The sequence below is a fragment of the Actinia tenebrosa genome, unplaced genomic scaffold (genome assembly GCF_029948245.1).
Source record: "Actinia tenebrosa isolate PJP-AT-01 unplaced genomic scaffold, QUT_ActTen_1.0 PGA_scaffold16__25_contigs__length_10494907, whole genome shotgun sequence".
NCBI classification, from domain to species: domain Eukaryota; kingdom Metazoa; phylum Cnidaria; class Anthozoa; order Actiniaria; family Actiniidae; genus Actinia; species Actinia tenebrosa.
This window is the reverse complement of record NW_028292576.1, coordinates 2,605,229-2,623,782: the sequence shown is the minus strand read 5'-3', so window position 1 is coordinate 2,623,782 and position 18,554 is coordinate 2,605,229. Positions and strand designations below refer to the sequence as shown.

The following is an 18,554-nucleotide window of genomic DNA, read 5'->3' as shown; positions in this document are numbered from 1 at the left end:
AAAAAGCGACATTTTCATTCGAGATGCATTTTCTCCCTCTAAAAAGAGTGCTATTTTTGATGCCTCATAGAAAAACCTTGAGAACCGTTTCAAAAAAAAAGAGAATGTTAGCTACAAATACATTTTTTTAAATACCTTTTTGCAGGGATACCTATGGTATACCAGCTATAAAATGCCTTTGTTTTTGTTTTTTTCTGATTCCTGCTCAACAAATTGAACAAGTTGCGCAATAGTTACCCAGGGGTCTTCAGGAACTTACCCATGAGACCTTTGCGGGTATCTGCTATAGGGTTCCCGTCTATAGTCCAATCAATTATCATGTACCAGATGTCAATCAATGTCACTATTTTAAGCACTCGCTCAAGAAAGAGGTACCGGGTGAACTGTTTTTATTACTCGTCAGCTCTTCATCTACTTTACATGTTTCAGATCTACCCTTTATATATTCTAAACCCGTGGGAATTTCCCACGGTATTCTACAAAAAGTTACCTTAATACTGAGTAAATAAAAGATATAGATAAAGATTATAAGGTATTATTAAGATAAAGATAGAGTACAAACACTGAAAGTGTGCAACACTTTGCACTATTTAGTAGTAAATAGTGCTAATTAAACAATAGAAAACAATAGGATTCGCATAATTTAGCAGTATTTAGTGGTATTTATGTTGCACACTTATAGTCTAGTGTTTGTACTCTATAGTTAAGATATATAGTTTTGACTTTAACTCTATAGTCGTGACTTCAATTCTTTTGGTTCGTAACATTCCCCCATTGTCAAAATAAGTACATCGTCCCCGATGCTAAATCTACAAAAAGGTATATAAGGTAAAGATAGTATATAAATTTTCAAAGATATTGACGTACGTTTGAGCTCAATATTTTGCTCCTACAATATAATAAGCATAATATATATATGTATATATAATATATATATATATATTTTTTTTAAAAGGCTTAATCAGATCGTTCAAATGTTCAAACTGTTCGTTTTTCCCCCACTTGTTTCTGGTGCCTTTATGTCCTTTCTGACCAGTCTTCGCACTTTCCGGTGTTTGTTGATCGTGAGGTGTTGTACACTTTTTCTGCTTCGGTGGCAAGGGTGGCAATTGTTGTTTATGAATATTGTAGGACGTTATGGGTATTGGCAAGGCTCTACAATGTTTCATTAGACAGCAACAGCAAACACACATCAATAGAAAGTTTATAACAGATAGAGCAACGGCAACATATATCAGGATCACTTGAAACGTAGTAAAGAATGTTTCCTTTATCTTCTTAATTTCTTTATTAGCCTGATTGATACGTTTGGTCAGTTGATTGTCATACCAACTAATTTCTTGTTCAAGCTCTGTGATCAGCGTTTTATTAATCGTTATTGATGGTGGGATGCTAAGTGACTTGTGATGTAGTTGCAATAAATTGTCGTCTAAAGAAGGGTCCCACTTAACATTAGTAAAGGTATCTTGCCCAAACAACGGAAGTGACATACTCATTGGTTCAGGACAAGAAGACAAACTTGTTTGGATGCCGACAAATGTTACATTGCACGTGAAGTGGTAAATAGTGAGAGGAAAAATCTTCACTTTCCCAGTGTTCATTTTCAACGTCTGCGTGGTAGTTGTTAGAAAATACCGTCCACCCAAGTGAATTAACGGATGTAAGTTCTCACAATCAGGAGTTAACTGATGATTTCTTGCAAAGGTCAGTTTGAAGTCTTTGTTCCAGGGAAATCCCAACCACTCTACCTCACTAACACTATCTAGGACATCATCAGGGCATAAGAATCCTTCTTTCAGGTTTAATCATTTTCTTTACATTTGGACATGTTACTAACGCAAGATGTTTATGCTTAACTGGCCCAATATAACAGTTGCTTGAGATATTCTATTTCACGTGTCAGATATTCGACAACACAAAATGATTTCTTACTCGTTATTTCTGGTGCGACTAAAAGATTATTCACAAATAAATTTTCACCATTATGTTCTAAATCTATCAAAGGATTAGCCAACACTGATAAACCAGACTCTAAAGATTTGATCAACGCCATTGCAGGATCTATTTTCAATCGACTAGCTAACTGTGAAGTCATAAAATTTAGTAAACTAGAAAATCCAATCAGACCCTTATGTTTATGTTTCATGCTGGAATCTGATTCACGGTAACCTGGATTTCAAAAAGTCTAGTCAAAGAAGAAAAAGTCCTACTAACCTCAGCTGAATATTTTAACAGAAATTCCATCATTAAACTTTCATGACAACGTACTGTATTTGAAAATTGTTGTAATTTCTGTGACCAAACAGAGAATGTTTTGTCTATGAATCGTCTGCCAAAGTTTCTAGTTTTGTGTTCATGAGATCGGTGTTTTTAAAAAGATAAACAACTTTTCGATTGATTCGTCGCGTAATTTCAGTGTTGCGAAAAGCTCATCGCATCAGCTATCATTCTCAAAGTGTTTTTTAAATTTTCTACTTGAGTACTTTGGAAAGTATGACCAGAAGCTGTGTAAATGGCCCTAACTAAACCCAGCGTACCACCATGACACATCCAATTATGTGGTTACAGTAATCAACTTTATTCCAAGGAAAGAATAGAAAAAATATATAAAACAAAAATTCGTGGTATCCTAGCCGGTCTCGTCCCACGAGGCGCTCTTACAACACAATTTGCATACATGATATCCGCATACATTATAAAGCGCGCGAAAATTACAACAAAGACACGACAAATTAGATCTTTGCCATCAAGTTTTTGATTTCAACCAATTGACCTCATCTATCGTTAATCGATAACAATTTTGTAATGCCCATTTCTTACATTCATTGAGAGTGTTCCGATAAGCTCTTGGACATGTCATAGTGGTAGGCTGTGCAGATAAGAATTGATAGTATCTAGGCAAATATGTATTGCACTCTATTAATGTTGTAAAGCCTGGAAATGAGAGGAGTCTTTTCGTAACGTCTTGAACCGAGCGAAAAGATTTTAAAACTTGATCAAAAAAATCACTTTTCAAAATTGAGCACGAATGATTCGATTCGTTAGCTCTTCGTCTACTTCATCTACTTCACATGTTTCAGATCTACACTTTATACATTCTAAACCCGTGGGAATTTCCCACGGTATTCTACAAAAGTTACGATAATACTGAGTAAATAAAAGATATAGATAAAGATTATAAGGTATTATTAAGATATAGATATATAGTTAAGATATATAGTTTTGATTTTAACTCTAATAGTCGTGACTTCAATCCTTTTGGTTCGTAACAATCGTCGGAATACAGATGAAAGTTTACCTTATGATGTCTCAGGACGTCACCAAGTGGACTTGTGTACAACGTGAAAAGCACCGGTCCTAAAACATTCCCCTGAGGCACGCCGCAACGAAGGCATCCGTTCTGATGACTAACTACCATTTACATTGACGATGTGTCGACCACGGTATCAAAAGCTGCAGAAAGATCTAATAGCAGCAATATCACAGCACGTTTGTTGTCTATAGCTTACAGGATATCATCTTGTACCTTAATCAGTGCTGTTTCTGTGCTATGATAACGCTTGTAAGCTGGTTGTAAGACTTCATTTAGATTATTGTCCTGGACATGATTACATAACTGAGTATAGCCACGACTTTTTCGATGCATTTGGAGAGAAAAGTCAAGTTTGACCAAAACTGTCGTAATCTTCGCTGCCAAGCGTAGCCTTCTTTAGACATGGTGAGAGTGAGGCATATTTTAAACGAGATGGTACTGTAGCACTGGAGATAGACATGTTAGCAATCTTTGTAATGACTTTCCAGTATATCATCTAATATTTCTTTGACAATCAATGGAACTGGATCAAGGTGACATAATTTTCGAACAATTTTACCGATTAATCCATTCATCTCAGCTTCACTTACTGGTAAAAACCTCACTCTCGTGAAGGATATCATCCGAGAAATGATTGGTGGGGCCCACGGCCAATGATGTCAAGTCATCCCTGATGCTTATAGTCTTAGTATCAAAAATTCAGCAAAATTATTTGCCGGTTCTTTCGTGGAACTACAAGATGGGTATTTATATTCAACTTTACCTTTAAGAACAGAGTCTAAAGTCTTGAATAACTCTTTCTGTGATACTGTGGTACTGTGGTGCTGTGGTGCTGTGGTGCCGTGGTGCCGTGGTGCTGTGGTGCTTTGGTACTGTGGTGCTGTGGTGCTGTGGTACTGTGGTGCTGTGGTGCTGTGGTGCTGTGGTGCTGTGGTGCTGTGGTGCTGTGGTGCTGTGGTGCTGTGGTGCTGTGGTGCTGTGGTGCTGTGGTGCTGTGGTGCTGTGGTGCTGTGGTGCGGTGGTGCTGTGGTGCTGTGGTGCTGTGGTGCTGTGGTACCGTGGTACTGCATGTGGTACTGTGGTACTGTGGTCATGTGATACAGTGACATCACAATCACATGCACAGATATAACCACCAAAATAACGATAACATAACACAGTTAATAGGCACCCAGATAACCGCCACAGTAAAAAATAAAAACCTTAGAAACCAGGTAAGCACCTCTTTCTCTCCAGTGTACAGTGCTCTATCAAAGTACGCTTTAGCCTTGTAGTACTCTTTCAGTTGAAGACATAAGACAAAATTATAAGCAAACTAGCCAGTGCAGGATCATTTTCAATGTCTCCTTTCTCTCGAATGGACAGTTCTCTCTCATAGTATACTTTGGCCTTTTCGTATTCTTTTAGTTGATAATGGCAGAAACCAAGGTTATGTAGCGTAGTAGCCAGTTGTGGATCATTTTCATTGTCTCCTTTCTCGCGAATGGACAGTGCTCTCTCCAAATATACTTTGGCTTTGTGGTATTTTTCTAGTTGATTATGGCAGAAACCAAGGTTATCTAGCGTAGTAGCCAGTTGTGGATCATTTTCATTGTCTCCTTTCTCTCGAATGGACAGTGCTCTCTCCAAGTATACTTTGGCCTTGTCGTGTTGTTTTAGGTCAATATAGCAGTAACCGAGGTTGTTTAGCGTACAAGCCAGCTGTGGATCATTTTCATTGTCTCTTTTCTCGCGAATGGACAGTGCTCTCTCCAAATATACTTTGGCTTTGTGGTATTGTTCTAGTTGATTATGGCAGAAACCAATTAAGGTTATCTAGCGTAGTAGCCAGTTGTGGATCATTTTCATTGTCTCCTTTCTCGCGAATGGACAGTGCTCTCTCCAAATATACTTTGGCTTTGTGGTATTGTTCTAGTTGATTATGGCAGAAACCAAGGTTATCTAGCGTAGTAGCCAGTTGTGGATCATTTTCATTGTCTCCTTTCTCTCGAATGGACAGTGCTCTCTCCAAGTATACTTTGGCCTTGTCGTGTTGTTTTAGGTCAATATAGCAGTAACCGAGGTTGTTTAGCGTACAAGCCAGCTGTGGATCATTTTCATTGTCTCCTTTCTCGCGAATGGACAGTGCTCTCTCCAAATATACTTTGGCTTTGTGGTATTGTTCTAGTTGATTATGGCAGAAACCAATTAAGGTTATCTAGCGTAGTAGCCAGTTGTGGATCATTTTCATGGTCTCCTTTCTTGCGAATGGACAGTGCTTTCTCCAAGTATACTTTGGCCATGTCGTATTCTTCTAGTTGATTATGGCACAAACCAAGGTTATGTAGCGTAGTAGCCAGTTGTGGATCATTTTCATTGTCTCCTTTCTCACGAATGGACAGCGCTCTCTCCAAGTATGCTTTAGCCTTTTTGTATTCTTTTAGTGCAATGTAACAATAACCAAGGTTATCTAGCGTAGTAGCCAGTTGTGGATCACTTTCATTGTCTCCCTTCTCACGAATGGACAGTGCTCTCTCATAGTATACTTTGGCCCGGTTGTATTCTTTTAGTTGATAATGGCAGAAACCGAGGCTATCTAGCGTACTAGCCAATTGTGGATCATTTTTATTGTCTCCTTTCTCGCGAATGGACAGTGCTCTCTCATAGTACGCTTTAGCCTTGTCGTATTGTTCTAGTTTCTTATGGCAGACACCAAGGTTTTCTAGCGTAGTAGCCACTAGTGGATCATTTCTCACTTATGGACAGCGCTCTCTCCAAGTACACTTTGGCGTTGTCGTATTGTTCTAGTTTATTATGGCAGACACCAATGTTTTGTAACGTAGTAGCCAGTTTTGGATCATTTTCATTGTCTCCCTTCTCACGAATGGACAGTGCTCTCTCATAGTATACTTTGGCCCGGTTGTATTCTTTTAGTTGATAATGGCAGAAACCGAGGCTATCTAGCGTACTAGCCAATTGTGGATCATTTTTATTGTCTCCTTTCTCGCGAATGGACAGTGCTCTCTCATAGTACGCTTTAGCCTTGTCGTATTGTTCTAGTTTCTTATGGCAGACACCAAGGTTTTCTAGCGTAGTAGCCACTAGTGGATCATTTTCATTGTCTCCTTTCTCGAGAATGGACAGTGCTCTCTCATAGTATTTTTTGGCCATGTCGTATTGTTCTAGTTTATTTAGGCAGAAACCAATGGCATTTAGCGTACTAGAGTCGAGTTTTCGATCATTTTCATGGTCTCCTTTCTCACGAATGGACAGTGCTCTCTCCAAGTACGCTTTAGCATTGTCGTGTTCATTTAGTTGATAATGGCAGAAACCAAGCTTTTCTAGCGTACTAGCCAATTGTGGATCATTTTCATCGTCACCCTTCTCGTAAATCGACAGTGCTCTCTCATTGTACGCTTTAGCCTTCTTGTATTCTTTTAGTTGATAATGGCAGAAACCGAGGCTACCTAGCGTACTAGCCAGTTGTGGATCATTTTTATTGTCTCCTTTCTCTCGAATGGACAGTGCTCTCTCATAGTACGCTTTAGCCTTGTCGTATTGTTCTAGTTTCTTATGGCAGACACCAAGGTTTTCTAGCGTAGTAGCCACTAGTGGATCATTTCTCACTTATGGACAGCGCTCTCTCCAAGTACACTTTGGCGTTGTCGTATTGTTCTAGTTTATTATGGCAGACACCAATGTTTTGTAACGTAGTAGCCAGTTTTGGATCATTTTCATTGTCTCCCTTCTCACGAATGGACAGTGCTCTCTCATAGTATACTTTGGCCCGGTTGTATTCTTTTAGTTGATAATGGCAGAAACCGAGGCTATCTAGCGTACTAGCCAATTGTGGATCATTTTTATTGTCTCCTTTCTCGCGAATGGACAGTGCTCTCTCATAGTACGCTTTAGCCTTGTCGTATTGTTCTAGTTTCTTATGGCAGACACCAAGGTTTTCTAGCGTAGTAGCCAGTAGTGGATCATTTTCATTGTCTCCTTTCTCGAGAATGGACAGTGCTCTCTCATAGTATTTTTTGGCCATGTCGTATTGTTCTAGTTTATTTAGGCAGAAACCAATGGCATTTAGCGTACTAGAGTCGAGTTTTCGATCATTTTCATGGTCTCCTTTCTCACGAATGGACAGTGCTCTCTCCCAGTACGCTTTAGCATTGTCGTGTTCATTTAGTTGATAATGGCAGAAACCAAGCTTTTCTAGCGTACTAGCCAATTGTGGATCATTTTCATCGTCACCCTTCTCGTAAATCGACAGTGCTCTCTCATTGTACGCTTTAGCCTTCTTGTATTCTTTTAGTTGATAATGGCAGAAACCGAGGCTACCTAGCGTACTAGCCAGTTGTGGATCATTTTTATTGTCTCCTTTCTCTCGAATGGACAGTGCTCTCTCATAGTACGCTTTAGCCTTGTCGTATTGTTCTAGTTTCTTATGGCAGACACCAAGGTTTTCTAGCGTAGTAGCCACTAGTGGATCATTTTCATTGTCTCCTTTCTCACTTATGGACAGCGCTCTCTCCAAGTACACTTTGGCGTTGTCGTATTGTTCTAGTTTATTATGGCAGACACCAATGTTATGTAACGTAGTAGCCAGTTTTGGATCATTTTCATTGTCTCCCTTCTCACGAATGGACAGTGCTCTCTTATAGTATACTTTAGCCTTTTCGTATTCTTTTAGTTCGTTATGGCAAATACCAAGGTGTTCTGGCGTACTAGCCAGTTGTGAATTATTTTCATGGTCTCCTTTCTCACGAATGGACAGTGCTCTCTCATAGTACGCTTTAGCCTTGTCGTATTCTTTGAGTTTAATATGGCAGCAACCAATTTTTTCTAGCGTGCAAACCATTTGTGGAACATTTTCATTGTCTCCTTTCTCACTTATGGACAGCGCTCTTTCGAAATAATTTACGGCCTTGTCGTATTCATTTAGTTGATAATGGCAAAAACCAAGCTTATTTAGCGTAGTAGCCAGTTTATTTTGATCGTCTCCTTTCTCAAGAATGGACAATGCTCTCTCCAGGTATGCTTTGGCCTTGTCGTATTCTTTTAATCCGATGAAAAACAAACCTAGATTATTCAGTATCAAATGTGTTCTATTTTGATCATTTGCCGTTTCAGAAATCGTTAGTACTTTTTCAAAGTACCTTTTTGCTCTTTCTTCTCTTCTTAACTTAGATAACGAAAATCCAATGTTTAGTAGTGTAATGGCCTTGTATGGATGACTTTCATGATATAAACCTTCCATTATTTTAAGCGATTTTTCATATAAAGTTGTTGCTTTTGTTTCATCTTTAAAGTTTGATAAACAAACCCCGAGGTCATTAATAGTGTCACCTAGCCGTGGATGTTCATTGTCACGGAGTTTTTGCTCAATCTCAAGTGCTCTTTCACAATACGTCTTGGCTTTTTCAAATTCACCATGACTTTGAAGAGACCTAACCAGGTTTATTAATATATCAGCCAAGAGGGTGTCGTTTTCACCCTGACGTTTTTCTTGCATCGCCAAAGCTCTCTGTAAATATGCTTCTGCCTTTTCGTGTTGCCCAAGATGCATGAGGCAGTGACCCAGGTTCTTTAACGTAATAGCCAGTTCCGGATGATCTCCTTTGTGCAACCTTTCTTCGATTACCAGTGCTTCCTCCAGACGCATTAGCGCTTTTTTGTAATTCCTTAAATCAATATATAAGTCACTCAGACGTTTTAATGTAGTGGCCAAGGCAACGCTTAAATCGCCACTACTCATTTCCTCCTCAAAATGGCTTTGCTTATCTTTGTGCGATTTACTCATTACTGCGATATTTGAGTTGAAGTTTTGGTCTTGAGCAATTTCTGGACTACTATGGTATGCACGTTTTTGTATTGACAGACATGTTTCTAGGAATATCTCAGAGGCCTCGTAACTTCCCTGCACAAGACAGATACTTCCTGCTTTGAATAAACAGTCAGCGGCATTGAGAGATTTTGCTGGTAAGGTGGAATGATCCAATAGACGCAGGTTACGTTTACTTGATATAATCACAAAATGTGGCGTAAACGATCGTGTGGCGATGATTTCTGCCTTGGTTACATCGTAAAGGTTTTTAAAAGAAACGAGATCTGAAAACACTGACATCAGTTTTAAAATATCCGTTTCATCATCGTCCAACAATTGCTGCAGGCCATGGTAAACCACTTGATGTACACGAATTACTTTTGAAATTACTACATCTTCAGATAAAATGACCAGCGAACTCAAACTAATATGAGCAGCTACAACGTCATGGTCTTCATCAGGCATGCAGTTTATTACATATTGCACAACATATTTCAATAGTATTGGTTCATTAGCTATGACTGACAGGAAATGAAAAGCATGCATCATAATCTTGTCTTCACTTACTACCCTCTCAAGAGCAAGTCTGACAGCAGCTGTCATTGCTGTTTGATACGTCAAAGTGGTCCTTTTGTAAACCTCTTCGGTTGCCTCACGCTTTCCTTCTTGTAGTTTGAGCAAATACTTCTCCCATTTGGTTTTACATTGGTCAGTAGAGTTGAATATTCGCTGCACGTAAATTGCTGCACAAGCCAAGGCAAGCGGTTGGAAATCAAGAGCACTGGCAATGTTAAGTAAAGTGTCTCGATCACCAGTAGTACCAGAGATTTGGGAAAGTAATGCGATGGCATCTTCTTTTTGCATCCCTACCTTAAGAGATGAATAATGATATGTATAGGGGTCAAGTGGAATGGATTGACTGTCTTGAGTGGTGACGAGGATTTGACCATCACCACTTGTCTTTTCTCCCGCTTGAGGCAAGTACTTTGAAACTGATTTCAAATCATTTACGTTGTCCACAATAATCAACCACGATGAATAAATCTGCACTTTTGGGTTGATAACACTTTTAATATTTTCGATTTTCTCTTCTGGACTGAGGTCTTTTGATGTCGCAATTCTTGTAGCAGAGTCTTCGTCACAGTTGAGTCTGGCAGCAAAATCCACGTACGATTCGAGAAGCGTGTCAATGTTGGATGCGTTGAAGGTGAATACAAACTTAAGATGAGTTGTATCTTCAGGGATTTCGTTAAAGTAGCTATTTCCAATCTGCCTGGCAATCTCACTCTTTCCACATCCGGGGTTACCAGACAAGTAGATCACCGTCGTCTCACTTTTCTTTGTGCTTCTCAACTTTTCCATCTCGTGGTTTATTGTCGTGACTTCATCTGCGCGATCAGTGGTATGATGGGAAGGTTTGGGTGGTAAGACACAGAAGGAATGAAATTTGACATAAAGTTTTCTCTCATTATTTAGCTGTTGTTGAATACTACTTAGTTCCTCTGTCGGAAAACCTTTCTGGGTTTTCACTTCATTCACCTTCGTCGTATCCAGCCCCAACGCCTTAAAGGCAGCCAAGACTTTCCGCATGGCGTCTTCAAAATCCACGTCTGTAAGACTTCCATCAGCAGTGTGGGCAAAAGCTTCATTGCGGATTTCTCTCAGTTCGTTAACGTTTGTCTGTACAGTGGTATTTAGATATGGCCCGAGGCAATCTGAGAAAAGAAGAGCATAAAAGAGACAAGTGCAGTCCCATTCTTTAGTGTTACCGTTTGCCATAATAGTGAGAAGCCTTGCATTACGTCTCTGATTTCTAGGTGATTCCATGTTGCAGAAATCGGTTGCATTTTTGGGTACATCAAGCCATTCGCCGTACGTAGGCTTGTAACGCGCGTTCCATTGTTGCTTGAAAACTGTTCGCATTCCCTCGGGTACATTATGAGTAAAGACGTAACATAGACGGAAGTAGTTGAGCTCCTCATCTGTATATTCCGTGGTCGCCATCTGAAATGTACAAAGATTTCAAATATCAATAGCAAGTTTATTTATTTTGCTCACAATTTTGTAGTTACAAGTTAGCATTATGAAGTTTGCTTTTTTCGTTACCAAGGAAGCAATTACAAAAGCACAAGCTGGATCCAAGTATCCGTGTATCATCTAGTTAAGCATGTGTGTCTTTTAAGGTGACTGTTACCCTACTAGCAGAGATCCCTGGATAATATCCCTAGCCTATCATCTAGTTAAGCATGTGTATCTTTTAAGGTGACTGCTACCTTACTAGCAGAGATCCCTGGATAATATCCCTAGCCTATCATCTAGTTAAGCATGTGTGTCTTCTAAGGTGACTGCTACCCTACTAGCAGAGATCCCTGGATAATATCCCTAGCCTATCATCTAGTTAAGCATGTGTGTCTTTTAAGGCGACTGCTACCTTACTAGCAAAGAACCCTTTTCGTATTTCTATTTTTGTTGTTGAATCTTTTCACATTACTGGCTTTTGTCGTTCTTAGCGATCGTTAAGAAAGGAAGCTTTTCCCGGACTCGGCACTTTTTTGTTTGAGCATGCGTCGAGTTCAAAAACCTGGTTGATAAGGCGTACGCAGCAAACTAAAATGTTATCCGGAAAAAATTCTGCATGCAATATGAATTGATATGACTTAAAACTGGTCACAAATAAGCATACTTTTGTGGCAGTACCTGCAAATTAGCAAAATATCCTATATATTGAGCTAAGTGTATTTTTGACCACGTTAAATAAAGTTATTGTATTGTATGGTATTGCATACTCCCTTACTTGCCCGTCATTTGGTCACCAGTGCTCCTGATGACGACACTCGGCGCATACTCAAACGAAATAGTGCCCTGAAACCAGGCAGAGGTTCCTTACGTAACGATCAAGAACTAAAAATAAAGTAAAACATATAACAAAATCAAAATCACCTTTTGTAAACCCAAGGTCGTTTTCAAGGTATGGCTTATCAACGTTTCTTGAAGTATACTAGAATGAGCAAAAACCAACATACGAAAAAATTCATAACTCATAAATAAATTAAATTATAGACGTTTAATGTACAGGAATGAGCCGTTTTCACGAAGAAAACTTTTTCCTGTTAGAAGGGATACCCTCTTCCCCGAGCTACCCTGGGCGAACTTACTTTTCCCTATTTTCTTTGTGATTTCAAGCCATTTTAGTGATTTTTTTAAAATATTCGTTTCCTTGTCTTCTTCTTTACAGGGCAAACGAAGATTTTTAAACCATCGCTAAAATGGCTCGAAATCACTACTAAAGAGCAAGGACGACGTAAACAACACTTCATGTGAGTAAATATTAGCTTTTATTATATTTTCGTTAAATTACACCTTTTGCCGTTCATTAACAGAAAATGTACATTCATTTGTGCCAATAGTTGTATCAATAACGTGTAATGTACTTTCATCAACAGCACAAGTAACATCATTAGCGCGGATCAACTTTCAATAACGACAATTGAATATGCGTGTACATTCATAGGCATCAATGGACAATCAATAGCGCGTTCGTACATTCATATGCGCGGAATGTATTTTCTTGTGCGCGAAATTCAACTTCAATAACACCAAATGACAGACAATTGCATTTATGGACAATCATTTACCCAAAAGTGAAAATTCATTAGTGCTATTAGCATAATCATTGAAAATCTATAACGCGCTTGGACAATCATGAGGGTCAACGTTATTTTCTATAGCGTGGTTCGACAAACATTTGCGTGATTCGAATAAACAATAAAAGAAATAAAACAATCATTAGCGATTTTTTAAAAAATTATTTTAGCCTTCAATTTCTTCGCCATTTATACATCGTGGCAAATACGTTTGCATATATCTGAACCACTGATCACATTTAGCGATAGTGATGGTTGCCACATTTCTCTGGAACCCTTCCATTAGCAACTGCTTTCTGTAGAGACCTAGAGCAATCCCTTGTCGTCTTGCCTCAGCCCAATAGTTCGTATGTTGTTGGATCTCTGGACGGCTGATGTCGGCTTCAATTGCTGCTTTAAGTGAGCTAATTGCTATTCTCCTACGCAGCCGCTATTATGGAGGCAGTTTCCTGAGTTTTGTATATGTATTAAAGTGATTAAAAAAACGCTAATGATTGTTTTATTTCTCTTATTGTTTATTCGAATCATGCAAATGTTTGTCGAACCACGCTATAAAATATAACGTTGACCCTCATGATCGTCCAAGCGCGTTATAGATTGGCAATGATTATGCTAATAGCACTAATGAATTTTCACTTTTGGGTAAATGATTGTCAATAAATGCAATTGTTTGTCATTTGGTGTTATTGAAGTTGAATTTCGCGCACAAGAAAATACATTCTGCGCATATGAATGTACGAACGCGCTATTGATTGTCCATTGATGCCTATGAATGTACACGCATATTCAATTGTCGTTATTGAAAGTTGATCCGCGCTAATGATGTTACTTGTGCTGTTGATGAAAGTACATTACACGTTATTGATACAACTATTGGCACAAATGAATGTACATTTTCTGTTAATGAACAGCAAAAGGTGTACATTCAGTTCTCAAAGCTTGTATGGGCTTCCTGTGGTTGGGTTAGAAATTTGAAACCAAATCGCATATTTGAAATTCCTTTGCTTGCCCTTAGTGTCCGGATCACGAGAAGAAACCAAATCATCTCCATTCGAGTTTCATTTTCTTGTAAACCGTTTAATGAAATCCCTCAAAACCGAAGCACATCACAACTGGATAATTGTTCTTTGCTCTGTGAGATTTACATGCGAAAAGAAGAGACAGAAGGTGAAACATTTTGGGTCCAAATACAAGGTGGTAATTGATCCAGCGATCGAAATTTTAGGTGAGCGAGTTTTAAAATTAACTTTTGAAGTCCCAAACAAGCGTTTTTGAGGCTTTTTCGCAGAAGAAACGCTTCAGGACTCACAATAAACTATTGATCTTTATTTCCAGATGATTTTTTTCAATTAATTCAATTAAATTAACGCTCCAGTCTTGCGCGAAGCGAGCGAGAATAAAATTTTCCAAAATTCGCTCTGAATTTATAGTTTGGTTCCACCTCCTTAGGACGAAGCTGAAGTCAAACGTGCCAAAACATGTTTTCTTTCTCGAAGATAGTTCAAAAATGACTCAGAAAATTAGAATATTGTTCTTAAACAAGTTCCCTATCAATCGGAGAAGTAAACCATCCAAAAAGAGAATAGAAAAATATGATAAAAGCCAAAATCCTTGCTCGGATCCTGGCTCGAAAAATTCGAGTTTTCTCCATCTCATCGTCACAGAAATACATCACTTGCTCTGCAACAATTTGCACTTAATACAGACTAATCGAACAATCAATCATATGTTACCTTTTGTAATAGCCAACAATAAATGAAAGTGTTACCTTTTCTATCACATATTTGCCTTCATCTTCTGGCAGATTGAGACCTTTTCATTACGGAAGGACTAAATAACATTTAGTCCGAGCGACCAGACTCTACAGGAAAAAGAAGTGCTTACTTGCGTATTTGGGCACAGGCAGCCCAAGCTCTGTAATTCTATACTTAATGTATGGGGATTTTTTTGGATTGTATTTTATAGTCTATTTTATATAGCAATATAAGAATAAAAGGTACTAACCTTAGTTTGACGTCTGTAACTGTTGGTTTTTATGCCCTGTGCTCAATTTCAGGCGCTTTCGACCGTTTTTCTTCATTTTATCCCATAAAGAAAAACGATCGAAATCGCCTAAAAAAAAACATTCCAACGGTTTGTTGTAAAATTGCTTTTCACTGCCGCCAGTCATGAACATGAAAGGGTACCGACTGGTTATTTTTGATTGACAAAAAAACGGAATTTCAGCGCGTGCAGCTTGTAACTACAGAATTAGCAGAATATCGAAAACCGCAGTAATGGAAACATTTTGCGTGTTTGTTTCGACTGTCTCCGCCCCCTAACAACATGCAGTTGTTTGACATTCAACCTAACAACGATACATTCAAACATCCAAAACAAACACGCAAAAGTTTTAGGGTGGTTTTTGCATCACTCTACAAAATGGTAAGCCTGTGTACACGCTGTGTCAGTCAAACAATTTTAATGTTTCGAAAACTGCTTGAACCCCAAAATTCACGCAATCATACAGGGTTTGATTTTGTTGAAACAAAACATGACTAAGTTCGAAATACAGCTTAGAAAACTGAAAATTCGCTTCGAATGCAATAGCAGTGCATGTTCTTTCAATCTGCCTAGTTTACGCTAGGTTTTTGCTTCCAAAAGTCTAGTTGTAGTACCAAACCCCTTGGGTGAGGGGGAGGTGTGTGTAATGGCGTACAATTGGCTTGCGTGTTGATACTTTTAAAGCTTGTAAAACCATTACTTTTTAAGAGAAAAGCAAAATAAGTTACGCCATAGACACCTTTTTTTGCTCTTTTAGATATGATTTGGTAGTTTTAGTCTTTCAAGCGCTTCAGGATGAGACTACGCGCAGTTAAACAAAGGTTTTTCTTCTCATGAGGTCCATTGACGAATCCATGACTACTGAGCCAAGTGTTTCACGACTTGTACTTTTGTCCATCATGACCCATCTTGTTCAATCGGGTCCTGTTCAATCATTAACTACTCATCTTTGACTACTGAGCCAGACACGAGTGAAAAACGTCTGCGCATGCTCTGATCCGTATGCAAATTAGCAATCTCGTACCCAGAGTTCTTCGCCGCAGGCCAGAAGAAACGAAGGCTCTGGGTACGAGATTGGCAAATTAGTCAAAACATATGTAAATTTGGCTTTCAAACATGCCTGATAAATTGGACTTCACAAAATGCCGAAACTTAGTGTCCATGCTTGAAACTTAAGGCTAATTAAAAATAATTGTCATGAATGTCGCGTTCTGATTGGTTTGGAGCGCGTGCTTTATGAGAGCACATTGCACGCGCGCGCACTTTCCGTTGCGTCATTCCTATCTATTATTGTAATTTGTATTTTATAAAAGAAATAAAAAACTTGCTTGCTGTGCTGTGTGCAGTCATAAAGCACTTGGGGGTTGGCAAAACACTCGAGAAGTGTCGAGAAGCACTCCGCTACGCGTCGTGCTTCTCCTAACACTTCTATATGTATTTCAATCTCATATTTGTGACAAATATTTTATACCTATCACATACTCTATCCTAAGATATCAAGAGAGGGGCCACTAGGGCCACTTTTTTATATTTTTGATATATTTTTGTGCCTTCTTAGCCTAATAGTCCTTCGGTTGAGCGACTGCGTATCATAAACCCTGAAATAAATAAAATGAATGGAGTAAAGGTTTATGATACGCAGTCACTCAACCGAAGGACTATTAGGTTAAGCAGGCACTCAGCCGAAGAACATGCCATGTATTCAATACATTTACTCTGCTCCTAATTAGTATTCAAAATGCGACGATTTCTTCAATGGAGTACGACGTCCAAGACCTCTTGATTCGGATGGCGAGCCATCAAAATTTCCCGACTGTCGAGACTTTTAGCACCGAAAAATATGAGGGAAAGGATCGGACAATTTGGACTAGTGACCATTTCGACATGAAAATGTCCCGATTATTGAACTGTCCCGACCATCGCCCTTTAAAATAGTCATTTTCGTCTGTTCTTACGGCACTTATGCCACACGGATCAAAGTGATCGATTTACTTCAATTCCAATTCTGGTCTGTGATTTGGCATACGTAATTCGATTTTACTGCTTTATAAACATGCACATTCGGACGGAAATTTTATAGCCCGCTTTAAAATTGAAATGCTTCATTTAAAACGTAAATACAGGCTAATATTTGCTCAAGATCTCTCTCATAATTGCTTTACATTTTATAATTTTATAATTGATCGATATTTTTTAATGAATCGCTATTTTTTGAAGAAAGTTAATTGAGGGAGATCATAACGCTGCGAACGGCAAAGAACAAACCCTGGAATGTGATTTGCAAATTATTTATTCTGCTTCTTTAATCAAATAGAATCTTAAGAAGAAAAAAAAAAGCAAAACGAATTAAAAAAAAAAAACATAATTAAGCAATTAAAGACAGCGGATTTCTTTGTTCCTCTGCTCTAGCCGACTCTAGCTGGAATACTAATTTTGATTGATAACGATTTTATTATTGACGATGATTATGTTAGGTATGCACATTTTAAATTATAACTTCATCGTCACAGAAATAGATCGCTTGCTTTGCAACAATTTCCACTTAATACAGACTATTGTAAACTGACAATAGCCAACAATCAATGAAAGTGTCACCTTTTCTATCTCATATTTGCCTTCATCTTCAAATGAGCAGATGGAGAAGACCTTTTCATCGCCGGAGAACGTCGGTCTTGCAGGAACTAAAACAAATACTTCGTTTATATTCAACTATGCTGCAATTGTGTTTATTGCTCAACTATGACAGGAGTCACTGAGGGGGAGGAGGTGGAATATGCAACTAAGCACCTTTTTTACATTGATGGTCTAAAAATTTAGATCACTTACGAGTCAAACTACGGGTGTATTCTACATTACTTCGCAATTTTTAGTATAGGAAATCGCACGATCTCAAGTGCAATTCCGGAATTTATAGGTACGAGTGATGTTTTGAAAGTTTTCAAAATTGGACTAGCCTTTAGGCGAGTTCAATTTCAGAACTTTCAAAACATCTCGAGTATCTATAAATTCCGAAATTGTACCGAGAAGATTGTGCGATTTTTTGTTTAAAATACACTCAACAAAACTGAGCAAGGTAATTGGGACTCTACAGAGTACAATTTGGGATTTAATGGTACTTCTATTGTTCAATCAGAATCGAGTAATTTTGTAGAGTGTATTTTATAATTAACGTAATTTTGCATAATAGGATTGGCAAACTGATCTCGTCAACACAGAAATACATACGGACTAACTGACAATAGTCAACAATCAATGAAAATGTTACCTTTTCTATCGCATATTTGTCTTCATCTTCTAGCAGACTGAGACCTTTTCACTCAGCGAAAGAACTTACTAGCATTTAGTCTGAAAGACCATCAGACTCATCAACAGGAAATAGAAGTGCTTATTTGCATATTTGGCCACAGGCAGCCCAAGCTCTGTACTTCTATAGAGAATGTATGGGGATGTTTTGGATCTGTCCTTCATGGTCTCTTGGTTTTATATAGGAAACCGATCACAACACAGGAAACCCACAAAGAGCAAAGTTATTTTTCTAAAATATAGTCGGGTTCCATGTGGCTATGACGTAACATGCACATGCTCTATAAGCTATGTGACGTGAGAACGAGGATTGCACATTTTGTACCTGATTATTATAAATGTTGTTCAATTATTCTTAAACCAATAACTGGTTACACGATTAGGTGCTGCTACAAGGCTAGAATATTTACATATTCGTGGTTTTCGAGTTATAATTCATATATAATAT

The 18,554-nt window shown here is 38.4% G+C and overlaps 1 protein-coding gene and 1 long non-coding RNA gene across 2 annotated transcripts in view; one reads left to right on the top strand and one right to left on the bottom strand.

Moving 5' to 3' along the window:
* Positions 1-372: 372 nt before the first annotated feature.
* On the bottom strand, positions 373-18,512 carry LOC116298538 (uncharacterized). The gene is given in 9 exon segments (XM_089031205.1): positions 373-5,125; positions 5,127-5,501; positions 5,503-6,038; positions 6,040-6,913; positions 6,915-11,120; positions 11,911-12,017; positions 14,529-16,401; positions 17,399-17,484; positions 18,069-18,512. Coding segments are annotated over 5 exon segments (6,522 nt in total). The 5' UTR covers positions 11,911-12,017; positions 14,529-16,401; positions 17,399-17,484; positions 18,069-18,512; the 3' UTR covers positions 373-4,594.
* The window catches only part of LOC148910574 (uncharacterized), a 40,044-nt gene continuing 35,266 nt past the window's right edge, over positions 13,777-18,554 (top strand). Inside the window, exon 1 of the long non-coding RNA XR_016119965.1 lies at positions 13,777-13,985. This is a non-coding gene — a long non-coding RNA (uncharacterized LOC148910574). The remainder of the gene's footprint in view (positions 13,986-18,554) is intronic.